This window comes from Syzygium oleosum, unplaced genomic scaffold, assembly GCF_021117445.2.
Source record: "Syzygium oleosum isolate NSW1041296 unplaced genomic scaffold, Sole_v2.1 Sole_v2.22, whole genome shotgun sequence".
In the NCBI taxonomy this organism is placed as follows: domain Eukaryota; kingdom Viridiplantae; phylum Streptophyta; class Magnoliopsida; order Myrtales; family Myrtaceae; genus Syzygium; species Syzygium oleosum.
This window is the reverse complement of record NW_026607506.1, coordinates 4,957,525-4,975,338: the sequence shown is the minus strand read 5'-3', so window position 1 is coordinate 4,975,338 and position 17,814 is coordinate 4,957,525. Positions and strand designations below refer to the sequence as shown.

The 17,814-nt window shown below is 39.6% G+C and overlaps 1 protein-coding gene across 1 annotated transcript; it reads left to right on the top strand.

Moving 5' to 3' along the window:
- The first annotated feature begins 3,802 nt into the window (after positions 1 to 3,802).
- Positions 3,803 to 16,255, top strand: LOC115665014 (wall-associated receptor kinase 2-like). Its single transcript, XM_056321325.1, has 3 exons — positions 3,803 to 4,804; positions 13,249 to 13,398; positions 14,911 to 16,255. Exons 1-3 carry the CDS (start codon positions 3,928 to 3,930, stop codon positions 16,071 to 16,073), a joined length of 2,190 nt encoding a protein of 729 aa, XP_056177300.1. The 5' UTR covers positions 3,803 to 3,927; the 3' UTR covers positions 16,074 to 16,255.
- The last annotated feature ends 1,559 nt before the right edge of the window (positions 16,256 to 17,814 follow it).

Below are 17,814 nucleotides of genomic sequence, written 5' to 3'. Positions count from 1 at the left end.
GAGAAAACTTTAAAAAATATTTGAGCGAAATTGCGTGTTAATTAGAAATCATATTTAGGGTGATGATGTGATTTTCTAGCTAATATTGCAAATGCTTACATTGCTCCAAGGTAAGTATTTTCATCTCATCCTAATTAGAGGTGGTAAGATATATTATGGAATACCCATTGATTGCCATTCTAATTATTTTAAAAATGTTTGCTTAAGAATAGAGATGAAGGTTTTAATTATGATCTATTACGTAAAGTTGAAGTAAAAAATCAGTTGAATAGAAATTAAAAGAGTTAGATCTGACAGAGGAAGGAGAGTATAATTTGTTTAGTGATTATTGTGAAATGGAAGATATTATTCATGAGATTGCTCGTCCATATTCACCTAAGTCAAATGGTATAGCTTAAAGGAAAAATACAATTTTTAAAGAGATAATGAATGTTCTGATTGTTAATACATGTGGACCTAATAATATGTGAGGTGAACCCACAACCACCAACTTAAAGTTGAGTTCCTTAGGATAAGAGTCGAACCCACAACCATTGGTTTTTCAGGTGAAAGTGTGGGACCATCCTTACCATTGAGTAAACACCCACTTAAAGTTGAGTTCCTTAGGGCAGATTTCGAACACACAACAACCATTTCTTCTAGTCGAAAGCATGGGACACCCTTGTGATCGAGTCATTCCAAACGTAGGTTTTAAGAATATTTCAATACAGGATACGTAAACCAAATAAGATCTGTTAGTATTCTAACAATTTGGGTTGTGAATACGGGTAATGTTGCGCGTGTAGGAAGTTCAGATCCAACAATGACAAAGTCTGGCTCCATAGCATCAGGAGGGGATGACTTGATAAGTCGTCGGAGAAGATGGACTTCACAAGTCATCATCGTTTGAACGTTTCAACAAAAGAAGGCGGAGTTCACGATCACGAGCAAGTCTTTCTCCCACACCGTACCATAGAAAATTCATTAAGGAAATAGACATTTCATAGAAGAAGTGATAAAGTAGTCCTCGCCAGTTTTTGTTGGTCTGTAGACATGAGATTTGTCCATTTCCCTACCACTACTCATGGGAAGATGTAGTCCGCAGAAGTTCCTATCCATTGAGGATTAGAAGGAAGGTTGACCAAGAAAAGTTTATTAGTCCTCTCAATTATCAGCTGATAGTTTATCAAATTTTTACCCAAGTCTAGTTTGAGGACCTAACTGCCATGCACGATCATCCTTTTTACTGATATACTTAGTTAAAACTACGATAATATAATATACTAATTTATATCACTTTCTAAAAATATTAGAGTAGTCCTTGGAGAAGAAGTGACAAAGTAGTTTTTGCCAGATTTTGTAATCTAGGGACACAATCATAATTAGTAGGCTGTGGAGGAGAATCGACACAACAACCTACCGCCATGATTACCCACTTAAAGTTGAGTTCTCTAAGGCAAGAATTGAATGCATAATCATTGACTTTTTAGCCGAAAGCATGGAACGCCCTTACCATTGAGTCAATCTCAAGATAGGTTCTTGGAATTTTACAATACAAGATTCGTAAACAGTATAAGACCCCTTTGTATTTGACAATCTAGGTCGCAAATACGAGTAATGTTGGGCGGGTAGGAATTTCAGATCCAATAGTGTCAAGTGAGAGCGCTGGCTCCATAGCGACCTGGGGGAAGACTTGACAAGTCGTTGTCATTTGGACATTTCAACGAAGGAAGGCGGACTTCACAAACCTGTCTTCGTCGCGCATTCATTAAGAAAAATGCAATTTCCCAGAAGAAGTGACAAAATAGTCCTTTCCAGTTTTTGTTTGGTCCGTAGACATGAGATTTGTCCATTTCCCTACCACTTCTCATGGGAAGATGCAGTCCGCAGAAGTTCCTATCCATTGAGGATTAGAAGGAAGGTTGACCAAGAAAAGTTTATTAGTCCTCTCAATTATCAACTGATATTTTATCAAATTTTTACCCAAGGCTAGTATAAGGACCCTACTGCCATGCACGAACATCCTTTTTACAGATATAATTAGTTAAAACTACGTTAATATAGTATACTAATTTATAGCACTTTCTTAAAATATTAGAGTTGACATTTCTGTTAATCTTTCTGTTTTCGATACAATATAAGATCTATGTTCATTGTAACTAAGTTGTAAAATAGACTTAAAGTTCTTATTACATTGCATTCTTTTGACTGGTGAATAAAAGCATAAAGCACTAATGTAAACAATTAAGGAAACAGGTACTACGGTAATTATAGACTTCTAGATGCTATGATAAGTGAACTTTTTTTTAAAGAAAGAGTTATGTGCATTATTTAGTATATGATGCAATGCTACATTACGTCTAAACGAGGTTATTAAAATAGATATGTGCTTTTTCTAATATCGCAAGACAATATGCTTTTTGTTCTTTACAAAATATCAGATACCGTCAAAGTGGTAAACATGAGCATTTTAGATCATGATATATCTTTAATTGATTTTTAACAAAATACTGCTCGTTCCAACATTTGAGATCTCTAGCTTTGTAATTTTAATGATTCGAGTATACACCCTTCCCATCGACTCAATGCCTCCTAATCCAAAAGCGTAACTTCACCTAAGCGATATCTAGTTGCAGACAAAGGCTCTCCAAAATGTGGGGATGAAAGAGCCAAATACATATTACGTATCTAGTGTACTCCCTAATGCAAATTACTATCGGGCTGTTGTGCATGCCGTGTTTTACATTAGACATTGCCGGTACAACTCCATAATCATAATCATAATGGCAACACTTGTGATTGATTTTACTAAGAGAATCATGAATCTAACGACAATATTGTTTTGGCGTCACGATCATCTATTCATTTTCAATTTACTGTTCGCTAGGGAAATGACTAAGGGCGCCTTACCTTTCGTGTGTGAACTATCTTTTGCACCGAAAAATCTATAAAAATCCGTTGTATATTGTTTTTTTATTATTATTCCATCTTGCTTTTCTTCATATATGCAATCGGGTCCCTCCAAATTGTTCTGCCGACACAATTTCCCTTCCACCCTCTATTATTGTACTTAATTTCACCAATTCGTCCTTGTGCGTGTAATGGGTTGCTGTGAATGGCTCACACTTGATTCTCGAATCTCACTCTATGAAACGAGGGAGCGAGAAAATATTAGATGGTCCGGATCGCCAAGTCAGTATGGTCCCGGACCACTCATGAAGGACCACGTGGTCCACGTGGCGCTTGTGGGGCCGGCTGGCCCAGATGGAAATTTGGCACAAAAAAATAATATTCATTATTTTTCCTTAGCCCTGAACGCTATTCCCTCTCTCTCTCTCTCCTCTACACACATTTATTTCTTCTCTCTCTTCTTCTCCTTCGTTTTCGCAAAACGAAGAAGAAAACTCACGGCGCTTTCCTCTCTCGCTTTCAAATTTATTTTGAATCTCTGCGATTTTGCTCTCAAATTTCGCTTGGCTTTCTCGTTGCCCCGCCCCTATCCGACGAAGCCAAAATCTCGCTCAACAGATTAATGGGCGAAGGAAAGCTGCACCGGAGCAGAGATAGACAGAGCGCCGGAGCAAAGACGAAGCGAGCACCGGAGCAGAAAGCGAGGACGAGGGACCCAAAACTTGGCTTCGTCGGATAGGGACGGAGCAACGAGAAAAGTGAGCAAAATTTGAGAGCAAAATCACAGAAATTCAAAATAAATTTGAAAGTGAGAGAGGAAAGCGAGGTGGATTTTCTTCTTCAATGCGAAAATGAAGGAGAAGGAGAGAGAGAGAAGAAATAAATGCGTGCAGAGGAGAGAGAGAGAGGGGCTAGCGTGTAGGGCTAAGGAGAAATAATATGAAAACAAGGACAGGCAGCATAAAGGTCCCGAATAGGCAAAAATACGAGAGAGAGAGAGAGAGAGAGAGAGAGAGAGTCTGAGAGAGTTTTTTGAAAATGAAGGTATTGCATTGGCTTCTACCGGTGGCTGTGGCCTGGTGGTTGCTACGAGGCGGCACTCCTACCGTGGCCGGAGAGTGCGCAACCGAGTGTGGGGACGTGGCGATTCCTTATCCGTTCGCGCTCGAACTCGAGTGTGCGAGGTCCACAGATTTCTTGCTCACTTGCAATCCCACCGAAGAGAACGATACTCAACTACTGTATCCCTACCTGGGGAATGTTCTGATACGCGAAATCTCAGTCGAGGACGCGACCATGGTCGTCAGCGTCCCCAAAGTATACGACTGCTACAACCAGACTGGCTATAGAGCAAAAACAGAAACACTGAAAATCGATCTAACTTCATTTCCACCGTACAGATTTTCGGACACCCGGAACAAGTTCACCGTCCTCGGCTGCGACACCTCCGCTCTCATTTCGGACCAAGATGGGACGTTCGGGAGTGGGTGCATCTCCTACTGCAGCTACAACGTCGACTTCGCCAACGAGACCACTTGCTCCGGTCGCGGTTGCTGTCAAACATCCATCCCGCAGGGGCTCAAGACCCTCCGCATTAGCATCCACACCTACGACGAATACTCATCGGAATTGGAAGTCAACCCCTGTGGACTGGCCTTCGTGGTGGACAACAGGTCATTCGATATCTCCCACACGAAATTCCCGAGCTTCGAGGATGTGGGCGAGAGCGCGGACCTTGTTCTGGACTGGATGGTCGGATGGGACGTGACTTGCAAAGAGGCCCAGTCGAACCCGTCGGGCTATGGCTGTGGCAACAACACGGACTGCTCCGACGCCAAGAACGGGCCGGGTTATCACTGCGTATGCGAGCCTGGGTTCAAGGGGAATCCCTACAGTCGCGCCCGAGGGTGTCAAGGTAATTAACATACATCACTCCTCATGCATTATCGCCCTCATAATGAATTCTGTGGATAACAGCCGGATGGAGGAAGTGCTGTATTTATGCACTGAGTTCCATCTAGTTTACCCATTTGATTAGCCATTCGTCCACTCTTCGGCTTTCACCTCACGCCATTCGTCCACCACCTTAGGTGAGCCCATCGTCAGCCTTCACGCGCCATCGGACCACCACCGCCGTCTCTCTCTCTCTCTCTCTTCGTCTTCGTGAGTCTGGCTAGTACCTCATCTCGACAGTAACAAATTCTGGGTACCGTTTCCTCCGCAATGAAGGAGATGAGATTTGTTTGCTTGGATATTCCATGAATGGAGGAGGCCATTGAAGTACTGATCAATCTTCTAGAATTGCCTAGATTCCTGTAGGAATGGTTTTCTACTAGTTTCTAATTAAACGAGTAGCTGAAATTTGTAGCCGGGCTTAAAAACAAGTAAAATATCTCTGGCAAATGCAGAGATAAAATTGTGGCCAAAGTAAAAAAGAAGTAAAATATCTCTGACAAATACAAGGAAAATGTCTCTGACAAATTGTGGCAGGGTAAAAAGCAAGGAAAATATCTCTGACAAATGCAAAGATAACATTACTGTATAAGTGGGGAAAATCTTAATATTTTTTCTTTTCTTCTTTGATTCGTTCCATATTTTCATTTTTTATTTCCGGTGGACGAGAGTCACAGAGCAAGGGTCAGTCGTGAAGCCCTCGCCGGTCGCTAGCAAGGGTCACGGTTTTCGCCTAGTCCCGTCCAAATCTGGGCAAGGCTAGGCAAGGGCTTTGCGGGCGAGGCCCTCGCCCAATGGTCGGCGAACTCCGACGACTCTTGCTGGCCATTGTGGGAAATAAAAAATGAAAGGATAGAAGAAAAAAAAGAAGAATAAAAAAATAAAAAATTTTCGAAAAAAATTAAAAATATTATTAAAAATTATCCTGTCGGCCTATCAAAATTTGATCGGATGAATTCAATTGAGAAAATTAAAAAATTTAGAATTGAATTGAAAGAAGCTTAAGAGAATTAGGATGTTTGGAAAAAAATTTCCAAGATAAAATTGTGTCTAAGGTAAAAAGTAAGTAAAATATCTCTGACAGATGTAAAGACAACATTACTGTATAAGTCGGTGGATTGAGGTTATGAATAGACTTGGGATCATCGGTCATGAGCACAAAAGAGACCAACTAGCAACCCAATCTTCCATGCACATTGCCACTTGTATTACCCTAAACTATGCAATGAAAGTTTATTTTACTTTGTCCCACTGTTGTTGCATTTGTCGAGAATACCCACGTATTTTTACATTCTAAAATACAAATACTAACACAAAAATCTAACATAATCTAATTATGGTATTAGATCCCCGTTCAATTGTTATTGGACGTTTGTCTTATCCACTTGCCACTAAAATCGCCCACTTAAATATTTGAAAACATGACCAAGTCTACATCGCACTCACTAGTCCTTACTGCTTCGATGGAAATAACTATAACTACCGGAGTATTAGGGCGCGCATGGAATCTATTCTAGAGCAAAATTTCTGCTCCAGAATGCATTCCGGAACAGAAATGCGTTTGTTAAAAAATTTCCGGAATGCATTCTGGAGGAATTTTTGCATTCTGGAGCAAAAACGCGTTTGGTAAAAATACATTCTTTTTTGGGTTCCAGAATGAGTTTTTGCTTCCGGAATGTGTTTTGGGCCAAAAAAAAAGAAGCTAGTTTTTGTAGCTTCTTAATTCCGGAATGCATTCTCCCTATTTTCTCACAATTTTTTTTTTTCAGAAAATGCATAAAAATTGAAAAATTCTAGAAAAATTCATAAAAATTTCCAGAAAATAAAAAAAAGTCAGATTTCGGGAAAATATGAAATTTGGTGAATTTTTTAAAAAATAAAAAAATCAAAAAATTCAAAACTTCACGAATAGCTTAAAACACATGTGCACCCACTTTGAATGAAATTTAAATTTTTGAGGTGCCCAAAAAAATCAAAAATTTCAAAACTTCACAAAATGGCTTAAAATACTGTGGCCACCTACTTTGAGTGAAATTTAAATTTTTTGAGGTGCCCAAAAAAAAGAAAAATAATAAAAAAATAACAATTTTCAAAACTTCACAAAATGGCTTAAAATACCTGTGACCACTCACTTTGAGTGAAATTTAAATTTTTTGAAGTGCCCAAAAAAATAAAAAAAAATAAAAAATTTCAAAACTTCACAGAATGGCTTAGAATATCTGTAGCCACCCACTTTGAGTAAAATTTAAATTTTTTGAGGTGCCCAAAAAAATAAAAAAAATTCAAAACTTCACAAAATGTCTTAGAATACCTGTGGCCACCCACTTTGAGTGAAATTTAAATTTTTTTAGGTGCCCAAAAAAATTAAAAAAAATCAAAAATTTCAAAACTTTACAGAATGGCTTATAATACATGTGACCACCCACTTTGAGTAAAATTTAAATTTTTTTAGGTGCAAAAAAAATCAACAAATCAAAACAGATTTCTGTTCCAGAAATCAATTTCTGGAGCAAAATTAGTCATGTTTTACCAAACAGATTTCTTCTCCAGAAATCAATTTCTGGCAAAAATTTCAGAAATCAATTTCTGGCAAGAATTTGATTTCTAGAGCAGAATGGTTACCATTCGCACCCTTAAAATGACTACTTTCGTCATGGCCCAAGATTTATGGGACATTATAGAAAAAGGAAATGCAGCTCCGAAAGAAGGTGTAAACGTTCCGGCAAAGCAACTATATAAGGATGCTAGGATTCTATGTGTCATCTTGCAAGCCCTCTCGGAAATAATGGTCCCAAGAATCATTGGAGCGAAGACTGCAATAAGAACATGAAATATACTGCAATAAGACTTCCAAGGCACAATAAAAGTACGCATCATTAAACTTCAATTTCTTGTAAAGGAATTCGAAAATTCTAAAATGAAAGATACTTTGGTAAATTAAAAGAACTAATAAATCAAATCAGGGTCTAGGAGATCATACCATTGACCAAATAGTAGTAGAAAAATATTGGTTACACCTACCATAAAATACAATTTTATTGCTACCTCTATTAAGAATCTAAGGATTTAAGAACCTTGTCAGCGAGCGAATTTATTGGCTCTTTAGAGATGCATGAAAAAATACCAATGGTGCAAGATGAAGAATCAGTTGAAAGTGTCCTTCGGTCTAAAATAATCATATTGTCTCATAAAATCTGAAAATGGTGAGTTCATGGAAAAACAAAACAGGGTGAGAAACCTCTCCCAAAGAAAAATATCCACCCTGTATTATTTGCGAGAAGACAAATCAATTGGAGAAAGATTGTTGATTTCGTGATAAACCACAATACACTTCGTAAAAAATATAACCATGTAGAAAAGATTGTGGGTTGAAACAAATCACCGAGCTAATTATGTTGAAGAAAAAGTACAGACAATATATTATATGCGGGAAAATTATCCAAAAAATCCTAAACTTATTGCACGATTGCCAATTCAACCCTAAACCTTTTAATTTTATTAATTGAGTCCAAAACCTTTTTAATTTTTGCTAATTGAGTCTGTCCAATCAATTTTGGCCGGAAATCACTGACATGGATGCAAACTGTGCCACGTAGGACAGCTGATACTGAAGTGGACAATTTTTAATAATATTTTAATATTTTTAAATTTATTTATTTATTATTATTTTTTTCTTTTTCTTTTTCTTCCTTCTTCCTCCTCTAGCTGGTCGCCGGGCATTGTTGATGGCCTACGATCGGCTAGAGGTGAAGGCTGGCGAGGTTGACCTTGCCTAGTGATGGTGAGGTCACGCCTTGCCCTCGCTAGCCCTCGCCTCTGACCTGTTGTCGGGCCTTGGCAACCGGCTAGAGGAGGAAGAAGGAAAGAAAAAAAAAAGATAAAGAAAGACGGGAACAGAAAGGAAAATTTTAAAAATTGAAATATTATTAAAAATTATCCACATCAGTGCCGGTCGGCGTCCACGTCAGCGATTTCTAGCTAAAATTGGCCAAATTGACTTAATTGGCAAAAGGTGAAAATGTTTATGACTCAATTGACAAAATTAAAAGATTTATGATTGAATTGACAAAAGTGTAATAGGTTTAGGAGTTTTTGAGCAATTTTCCCTATTATATGCATGCCAAGCGGCAATTGTGGAGAAGAATGATAGGTGGTAATATTGATGGCGAGTGTAGCAATCACACAACTAGGGATGAATCTATATTTATCGACATTGATACATAGATGAAAATCCAAGTGAGATCGGGCAATGCCGCATTAGTTGATGTGAAAGGAAAAGGCACAATAGCTATTGAAATAAAGAAAGACCCAGAGTATATTCATGACTATAATTAGTCCCTAGTCTAGCACAAAGGTTATATGGGCCAAAGGATACAGCTATTCTATATACTTTAAAGGAGACATATATATATATATATATAGGGGGAAGAACAGCAGAAGTGCCAAAAGTTGTGTACGGGGCTCACTTTGGTGCCAAAAGTTTCATTTGGATCATTTAAGTGCCAAATTTTTTTTAAAAAGATCACTTAAGTGCCAACTCCGGTCAGTTTGGCCGGAAATCCAACGTGGCATTTTTTTATTAATTTCTGAAGCCGATGTGGCTCGCCGGAGATACAGTCAGCACGTACAGTCAGCATTTTTTTTATTTTAAATAATTTTTTTTTCTTTTTTCCTTTTTTTTCTTTTCTTTCTTTTTTCCTTCTTTTCTTTCTTCTCCCTTTGGTCATCGCCGGTGATCGGAGGCCGGCCACCGGCCGCCTGGCCTCGCCCGGACAAGGTCGCCGCTGCCCTCCACAAGCAAGGCCCGGTCGACCCTCGCCTAGGGACGGTGGGCAAGCCCCGGCGAGGTTGGCCTTGCCTCGCATAGGCGAGGGCTCCCCTCGCCAGATCCGGCGAGGCCGGCCGTCACCCAGGCCGCGGCGGCCTCGCGGGACGTCGCCTTCCCGGCGGCGACGTCCGGCGGGGCCGCCGTGGCCCGGGCGACGGTTGGCCTCGCCGGATCCGCGAGGGAGCCCTCGGCGGGCTCGCCCTCGCCCATGCGAGGCGAGGCCGACCTTGCCGGGGCTTGCCCGCCATCGCCTGGCGAGGGTCGGCGGGCCTCGCCCGTGGCGAGCGGCGGCGGCGGCCTCGTCCGGGCGAGGCTAGGCGGCCTGTGGCCGGCCTCCGGTCACTGGCAGTGACCAAAGGGAGAAGAAAGAAAAGAAAAAAAGAAAAGAAGAAAAAAAAGAAAAAAATTCAAAAAAGTATTTAAAAAATCGAAATATATACGTGGAAATGCCACATAGACTAATTTTTTTTAAAAAAAATCCAACTAAAATTAAAAATTTAATTATAAATGTCACGTATTAATTTGGCCGGAATCTCTCGCCGTTGACACCAAAGTGATCATTTTTCCTCCAATTTGGCACTTAAGTGATCCAAATGGAACTTTTGGCACCAAAGTGAGCTCCGTACACAACTTTTGGCACTTCTGCTGTTCTTTCCCCTATATATATATATATGTGCGTGTGTGTGTATTGGTCGAAATGCATGTGCTATGTGTGATAAATATAAAAATCAAATGACAAACTAAATTGAAATGGAGAATAGGAAATTTCTCATTCGATGGAAATATGCTAGAAACACAGCTATGAAAAGCTCAGTTGATGATTCATGGCTATGGCACCAAAGATTTGACCACTCCTACTTTGGGCTAAAAACTCTCCATCAGAAAAATATGATGATATACTTTCCATACATTTCACCAATATCAATTGTCTGTGAATGTTGTGTCCTTGGAAAACAACAAAGGCAATCATTTCCATCTAGAAGAGAATATAAAGCTAAAAAAAGTCATTGAAACTAGTTCATATGGATGTATGTGGTCCAATGAGCACCCCACACCCAAACAAAATAAATATTTGATTCTCTTCATCAATGACAATATCAAAATGACGTGGGTATACTATCTTCGAGAAAGATCGGAGATTTTCTCTTTTTTCTAAAAATTCAAAAACCACTTAGAGAAGCAAAGTGAGCGCAACATCAAGGTCCTTAGAAGTGATAGAGGCACCGAATCAAAAAGTTTGACAAATTCTATGAAGACGAATGCGTTCTTCATCAATTAACAATTGGCTATACCCCAGAGCAAAATGGAGCTACAAAAAGAAAAAATAGAACCGTCATGAAGGTGACGAGCTTCTTGCTAAAGGAGAATGTTCATGTACCTGCTTAGAAGAGGAGCAAGCTCAGAGTATCACGAAAATTAATCAAGGAGGAGTGCTGATGTATTGGTCAATTTTCTAGAGTAGCCTAGACGCCTCTTGGATTGGTGTTCTACAAGTCTCTGGTTTAATAGGAGGTAATTGGAGTTTGTGGCCAATGTTAAAAACAAGTAAAATTCTCTGGCAAATGCAGAGATAAAATTGTTGTATAAGTCGGGGGATTGATCCTATAGATAGGCTTGTGATGATCGCCCATGAACTCTAGAGACCAACTAGCAACACTAAAGTTCCATGCACATTGCCACTTGTAATACCCTAACTATTCAATAAAAAAATTCCTATACCTTGCCCATTGTTTTTGCATTTGCCGAGAGCCCCCACACAATTTGACATCCCAAAATACATATATCAGCATCAAAATCCAACACAGTCTAGCGAATAGATCTATAGGTCTCCAAGACAAAACTGCATCAACATTTCGTAAAGAAGGACGAGGCAATGGTGCTTGGTATTGGGGACGTGGCCGTGACACATCTGAACATCAATTTGGACGAGTAGGCGATGAGGCCGTGGCTCGACGGTAGTGGGGATGGCTATGTGATTGCCACGACGGCTGCGATGTTAGTGGCATGGCTGGGCCGTGGTGGTGGTGGAGGGGATGGTAGGTTGAGCGGAAAGTGGGAAAGAGAGTGTGTGTTTCTCTCATATATTTGGTGTGTACTACCACATGATATAATTTTGAGAATAAGGCATCACGAGTATCAAACTTTCGAACAACACTCACTTTGGTGCCATAACTATTCAATCGATCACTTAGTGTCATAACTTTTAAGAAATATTTATTTTGGTGCTATGACTTTTCAATCGATCGCTTAAGTGCTAGAAAGTACAACATGGTATTAAAATTCATGACACTTGTGCTAAAGGTATTTTTTAAAAGATATGGAATTCAAGTAATCGATTTAAAAATTATGACACTAATGAGAAACTTTTTTTTTTATGTTACCACACAAAACTGATCGTGGGTGGGATGGTAGGTTGTGTGGAAAGTGATAGGGGAAGAGAGAGAAAGTGTGTTTTTCTCATATGTTTGGTGTGTATTACCACATGATATAATTTTGGGAATAAGACACCACAAATATCATAACTTTCGTACAATACTCACTTTGATGTAATGACTTTTCAATCGATCACATGAGTATCATAACTTTAACAAACATTCACTTTGGTGCCATAACTTTTCAATCAATCACCTCAGTGCCAGAAAGTACGACGTGATATTAAAAATGAGTATCATGCGAAAGTAATGGCACATCTATACTTTTAATGGAAGGGCCATATAAAGTTGGGGAATCTTGCTTAGACCCTAGTCTATCTCTGGCGTAGATCATGGGGAGTCCACGTGGGACCAATATGATCAACAGTTGTGATATACCCGATCAAGTAAATCCGGATTTGGGTAAGTATTTCTTCTAAGGTTCCAACTTTTTTGCCTAACATAGTAAGGTAAGGTCATTGCCACCACTCTGCCAATGTCATCGTCAACATCATTTCTAGTGACTCTATCCCTACGTTGCATCAACAATCTTGCCTTCTCCTTCAAGCCTCTGTGCCGCCCCTCTTGTATATATTCATTGAATATGGTACGCGTACCCAAATGCATCTAAATGATCAGATCTGACGAGCCTATCATACTTAGTGATACATATGCATATTAGCATATGTACCTCACTCATAGAATAATGGCTCTTATATATAAATCTATGTGTGCATGGAAAGATCAATCTCCTCCCAGGCTCAGCCATCGTCCCTGATGACCATATCTAAAATGGCAATAACAACCCCTCACCTTGCTCTTGCATCATAGGGTTCATGCATCATCGTAAAAGCTCGATTTCGGCGAGTTCTGTATGCAGGATCCTTTCCAAGATTGCGGGCCCTCGACGGGTCTCTTACGTAGAGTTCGAGGCAGCGTCGATCTCCGTCGATGGCAAAGAAACAATGCCATTGTTGAGCTGGGATCCGACGTGGAGAGAGACAGAGAAGAGAAGATATCATAATAGACAATGGACACATGTCACAAATACGACAATCAAGCATAAATGGGATAGCATTACCCACTAATAATTCATGCACCTACTTGTTCAACTTGTTTTTGCCGTCAACCGAGATGACAGTTCAATTTGTCTTCTGCATAATGTAGACATCAATGAGTGCGAGGAGCCACAAAAATACGCATGTCATGGAAAGTGCAAGAATAAGCCCGGGTCCTACACATGCAGTTGCCCATTTGGATTTCACGGCGATGGTAAAGTCAGTTGCCAAATTTCTCATTACGTCGGAGTTGTTGCAGGTAATTTCATCTATATCCCCCAATCATTCACTAGATGGTTTATATTCTATCAATTCGCTCTTTTGCAGTAGGTTTGACGTATAAGTTTTAAGGATTATTATGCCGTACTTAGCCGGTGTAATCCTTGGTAAGACAAGCAGTGACCCAAGCTGCCACTTGTCCCTATTTAGTCCCAGGTTAAGGTTGTTTACATCTTTCTTTTGCTTTTCTTTTACCTCTCTTTTCAGCTTCTTTTGGGTCTACTATGAAACTACATTAGTGGGAGGATACATTGCAGATCTAAATGAAAATTTCTCCTCTGACCAACCTACGAATCTTGGGCCAAATAGAACAATTAGACCTGCATATTTCAAGAGGAAAAAAAAACCCTAAAACTACAAGCGAAAAGGGAGCACAAATTTGGACTAGAAAAAGGGAAAAGAAAAAGGAGCACACAATTAAGCAATGACATGTCAAGGTAATTTTTGAAGAAGGCAATGCAGTTGAGCTTTGTTAATCTGAACTGTGAAAATATTGACCAAAGATGCAGCACGAGAGGAGCTCAGTGACTCTGAGTCTCGTTGATGATAGAAAATGGTATTACTGACCAGAAATTTCTGAGTTTTGTAGTATTAATGGCTCTTGAGCAATGCATTCGGGCACATTTTTGTGTTTTTTTCCTGTTTTCTTCCAAATCCTTTTACAGTAATTATTATTTGGATTTGCAAGTCTAGGTTGAGTTTCGATTTGGGTGAAAATTGTTCCCTTTAGGTATCCTCCTGTGAATGGTTGACAAAATCTTCAATTAATTATCTACTAAAAGACACAAACAGAAAAAAAAAGGAGAAGTGAAACTATTGGACACGTGGCATATCCTAGTACTTTGCTTGTATAATTTGCGATTCCATGGTATAATAATCCTTGTTTAAATTGAGATTTTGATTCGACCAAAAAAACAATTGAGATTTTGCAGTGGATGTATTAGAATCCCCAGGGTATTGAACTGCATCTTCTCATCTATTACATATTTAGAGTTATTGAAATTTAACGTATATATGTAAATGTCAAAATTTGGATAATATAGCTACAACAAAGGAATGGATCCACGCCTAAAAAGCTTGGGGGTAGCGGGGTTGATAGACTAAGGATAGGCACAGGGAATCCCCACAAAAAATGCTCGGCAAGGCGTCATGCGGGACATTAGGTGGGGGCTAGTATTAACACTACCTCGCCTAGCGAATCCGCCCCGTGTACACTATTAAGAAAAGAATACGTTTTTATTTTTTTTATTTTAGGGCAAAAGCTACTAAAAATCTTGAACTATGCTTATTGTGACACTTTTACTCTAAACTATGCAGAAATCATTTCTATCACTGTTAGTTATATTTTAAAATCAATGATGGTGGTTACAGACTATGTGGAAAAGAATAAAATGGGTTGGGTGTTTGAAATTAATTTCTATTATCAACTATGTGGACCGTATAAAGATTATATGCTTAAATCATTAATCTAGTAACATATACTCTTTGGCAGCGATTGTTGTGGCCTTCTTCTTCATTATTGTTGGTGGTTTGGTCTTTGAAACGTGGAGGAGGAGAAGCAAAGAGAAAAATTTTAGACGAAATGGAGGAGAGCTCTTGAAACACCACAGAGTTCAGATTTTTACGGAGACAGAGCTGGCAAAAGCAACCAACAACTATGATGATAGCAATAAGCTTGGCGAGGGAGGTTTCGGTTCCGTCTATAGAGGAAGAACAGCAGGGGGCACCGAGGTCGCTGTCAAGAAGCCTAAAGACGTGCACGCGTCTCTAATAAAGGGCGATTTCCACCATGAACTTGAAGCTGTGATGAGACTTCACCACAAAAACGTGGTGAAGCTCGATGGCATATGTTTGGAGACTAGAATACCCTTGCTGGTTTATGAATACATTTCGAATGGGACCCTCTTCCAACACATCCATCAGAATGCATCGACCATCTTGAGATCATGGAAAAATCGATTCAGAATAGCCGCTGAAGTTGCTCTTGCACTCATATATATGCATTCCTGCGCAGAACCTCCAATCATTCATGGTGACATCAAGTCAATGAACATACTTCTAAATCAAAACTACTCAGTAAAAGTGTCAGATTTTGGAACTTCAGTGCTTATATCGCCGGAGCATAATCATATCGTAGCCACTGAAATACAAGGCACATTGGGCTACATCGATCCAGAATATTTAACCACCGGCGTGCTAACAATTAAGAGTGATGTGTACAGCTTTGGAGTTGTCCTCGTGGAGTTGCTCACGGGAAAGGTGCCTACAAGTTTTGTTACTAAATCCGGAGTGCCAATCAATATTATCCTTTGTTTCATCTCTTCCGTGAAGGACAAGACACTCTCTGATGTCATAAACTTTGAGGGCGCTAGTGAAGATGAAATGGAGAGAGTAGGAATGGTTGCTGAGATTGCAGTGAAGTGTTTGGACCAAAGCGGTGCGAAGAGGCCAGCAATGAGGGAAGTGGCTGAGCAACTCGTGAGGATTAACCCTGAGCACGATGGTTCGACAGTTGAAGAATACAATGAACAGACCGAACGCAAAGTGGATGAAGAAAACCTCGACTCCCATGCGACTTCAGTTACTTGTGAGACCAGCCAACGTCAAGGTCTCTTATATAATCTGCGAATGGATTCAGCTGCTTCTAGCATGTGATGCATTTATTAATATAGTAACATGTCTATTAATTGTCCACCAGGACTTCTAGGGTCGAATGTGTAATCTGAATATATGTTTGCCATTTTCTAGAGACTTATATTTGTGCAAGCATATGTGCAATTTTGAGTGTCACAATCTAATATAATATCTGTAATGTTGTGGATTGAAGTAGAATTATAGGAGGCTGACATACGGGCATTATGTCATTATCATAATCTCTCTTTCCATTTGTCTCTCTTCCTTTTCTTTTGTTCCTTACATATTATAATAATAGGTCAGAAAATAAAATCTACTCACGCCCATTTTTTTTTATCTTTTCTTTCCTTAATCTAATCCCAATTCACTTTTTATGGCAAGTGAAAGATAATAATTGTTGGCGAAAAAGAAAAAAATAGGCCAGAAAAAGTATCTACTTTTACTCATTTTTCCATTTTTGTAACTTGAACTTAATTTGATATGATGGCAAAAAAATAACATCTCAATTCACTTTACTTTCGCATTACTTATAGTTCATTTAATCTAATTTCAGTTTAGATGTTAAATAGGAGTGAGAGGGAGGGGGAAAGACAAACCAATTCAAAACTCACAAAATACCATGTTTTCCGGTCAAACCTATCGTATTCTGAGCTCTACATTATTGTTGACACCTAAATTTTAGCGACCCAACTATTCGTTCGTTGCATAAAAAATTAGGGAACAATCCCGGTCCCTAAACAAAAAATTAGTTAAATTGCATATAGATTAGGAGCATTTGAATTAGTATTTAGGCTCATATAGTTGCATTTGCATTGGACCGACGGTGGATAGACTTGAGTGAGTGATTCTAAGCTTAACTGGACTAAGCTTGCGGTAGCCGAAATCATGGGTATCAAGTTAGGAAAATTTGATGAAAATTTGAAGTAATAAAACTTGATATTATCAAGATTTTGGTCACATAGCAAATAAGAAAGAAGTAATCGGCATAATTCCCATGATATTTGTGAGATCAATTATTTGTGGGAATAAATAGTTAACAAAGGGAATATTTGATTGAAAAGAAAGAGGAAAGAAAATATGCATGCGTCCAAAGATTTGTCGGTGAAAAAAATATATAAAAGGAGGAGGGGGACTTCACTTCACGGGGGAAGAGCAGAGAGGAGGCCACACAATTAAGAATGCACGGCCACAATTGAAAGAAAAAGGATATTGCAGAAATTTTCTTCTCTATTGACTCACGTCTTCACCTTCACCATCATCATCCCCTAGCTACTTCAATATCCATCACCCACGAAGAGGCTGCCACTTCTGCACAACAAGACAAGAACCAACCATTGGAGCAACAGGGACACGTTGACGACAAGGAGTCCACGATACGAAGAATACATCCAGAGAAGTCAATCCCTCCGCGGTGGCCGATCGTGTCTCTTGGCGCCTGACTTCCACACCTTCTCTTGTCACGCCACCACCTCACTCTCTCGAGTCATGCGGCCGCTGCTCAACACCCCCCAATCAGTGACGAGTCCGCGATTGACGACACAGCAAGCTCGACGAATTCACAACAGTTTGCTAACTTTCACAGCCAAACTTTGGTCCGATGTTGCAGGTTTTCCTGTGACCAAAAAGCTATTTCCCTGGTGCCTACTCCACGTCGCTCCTTGGTTAGCTACGAATTTTGTGACCCTCTCACCATCGAACCCTCCCTAGCCGAGTCTGTAACGTCCTTACCTTATCTCAGGATTATTAATGTGACGTCCCGTTC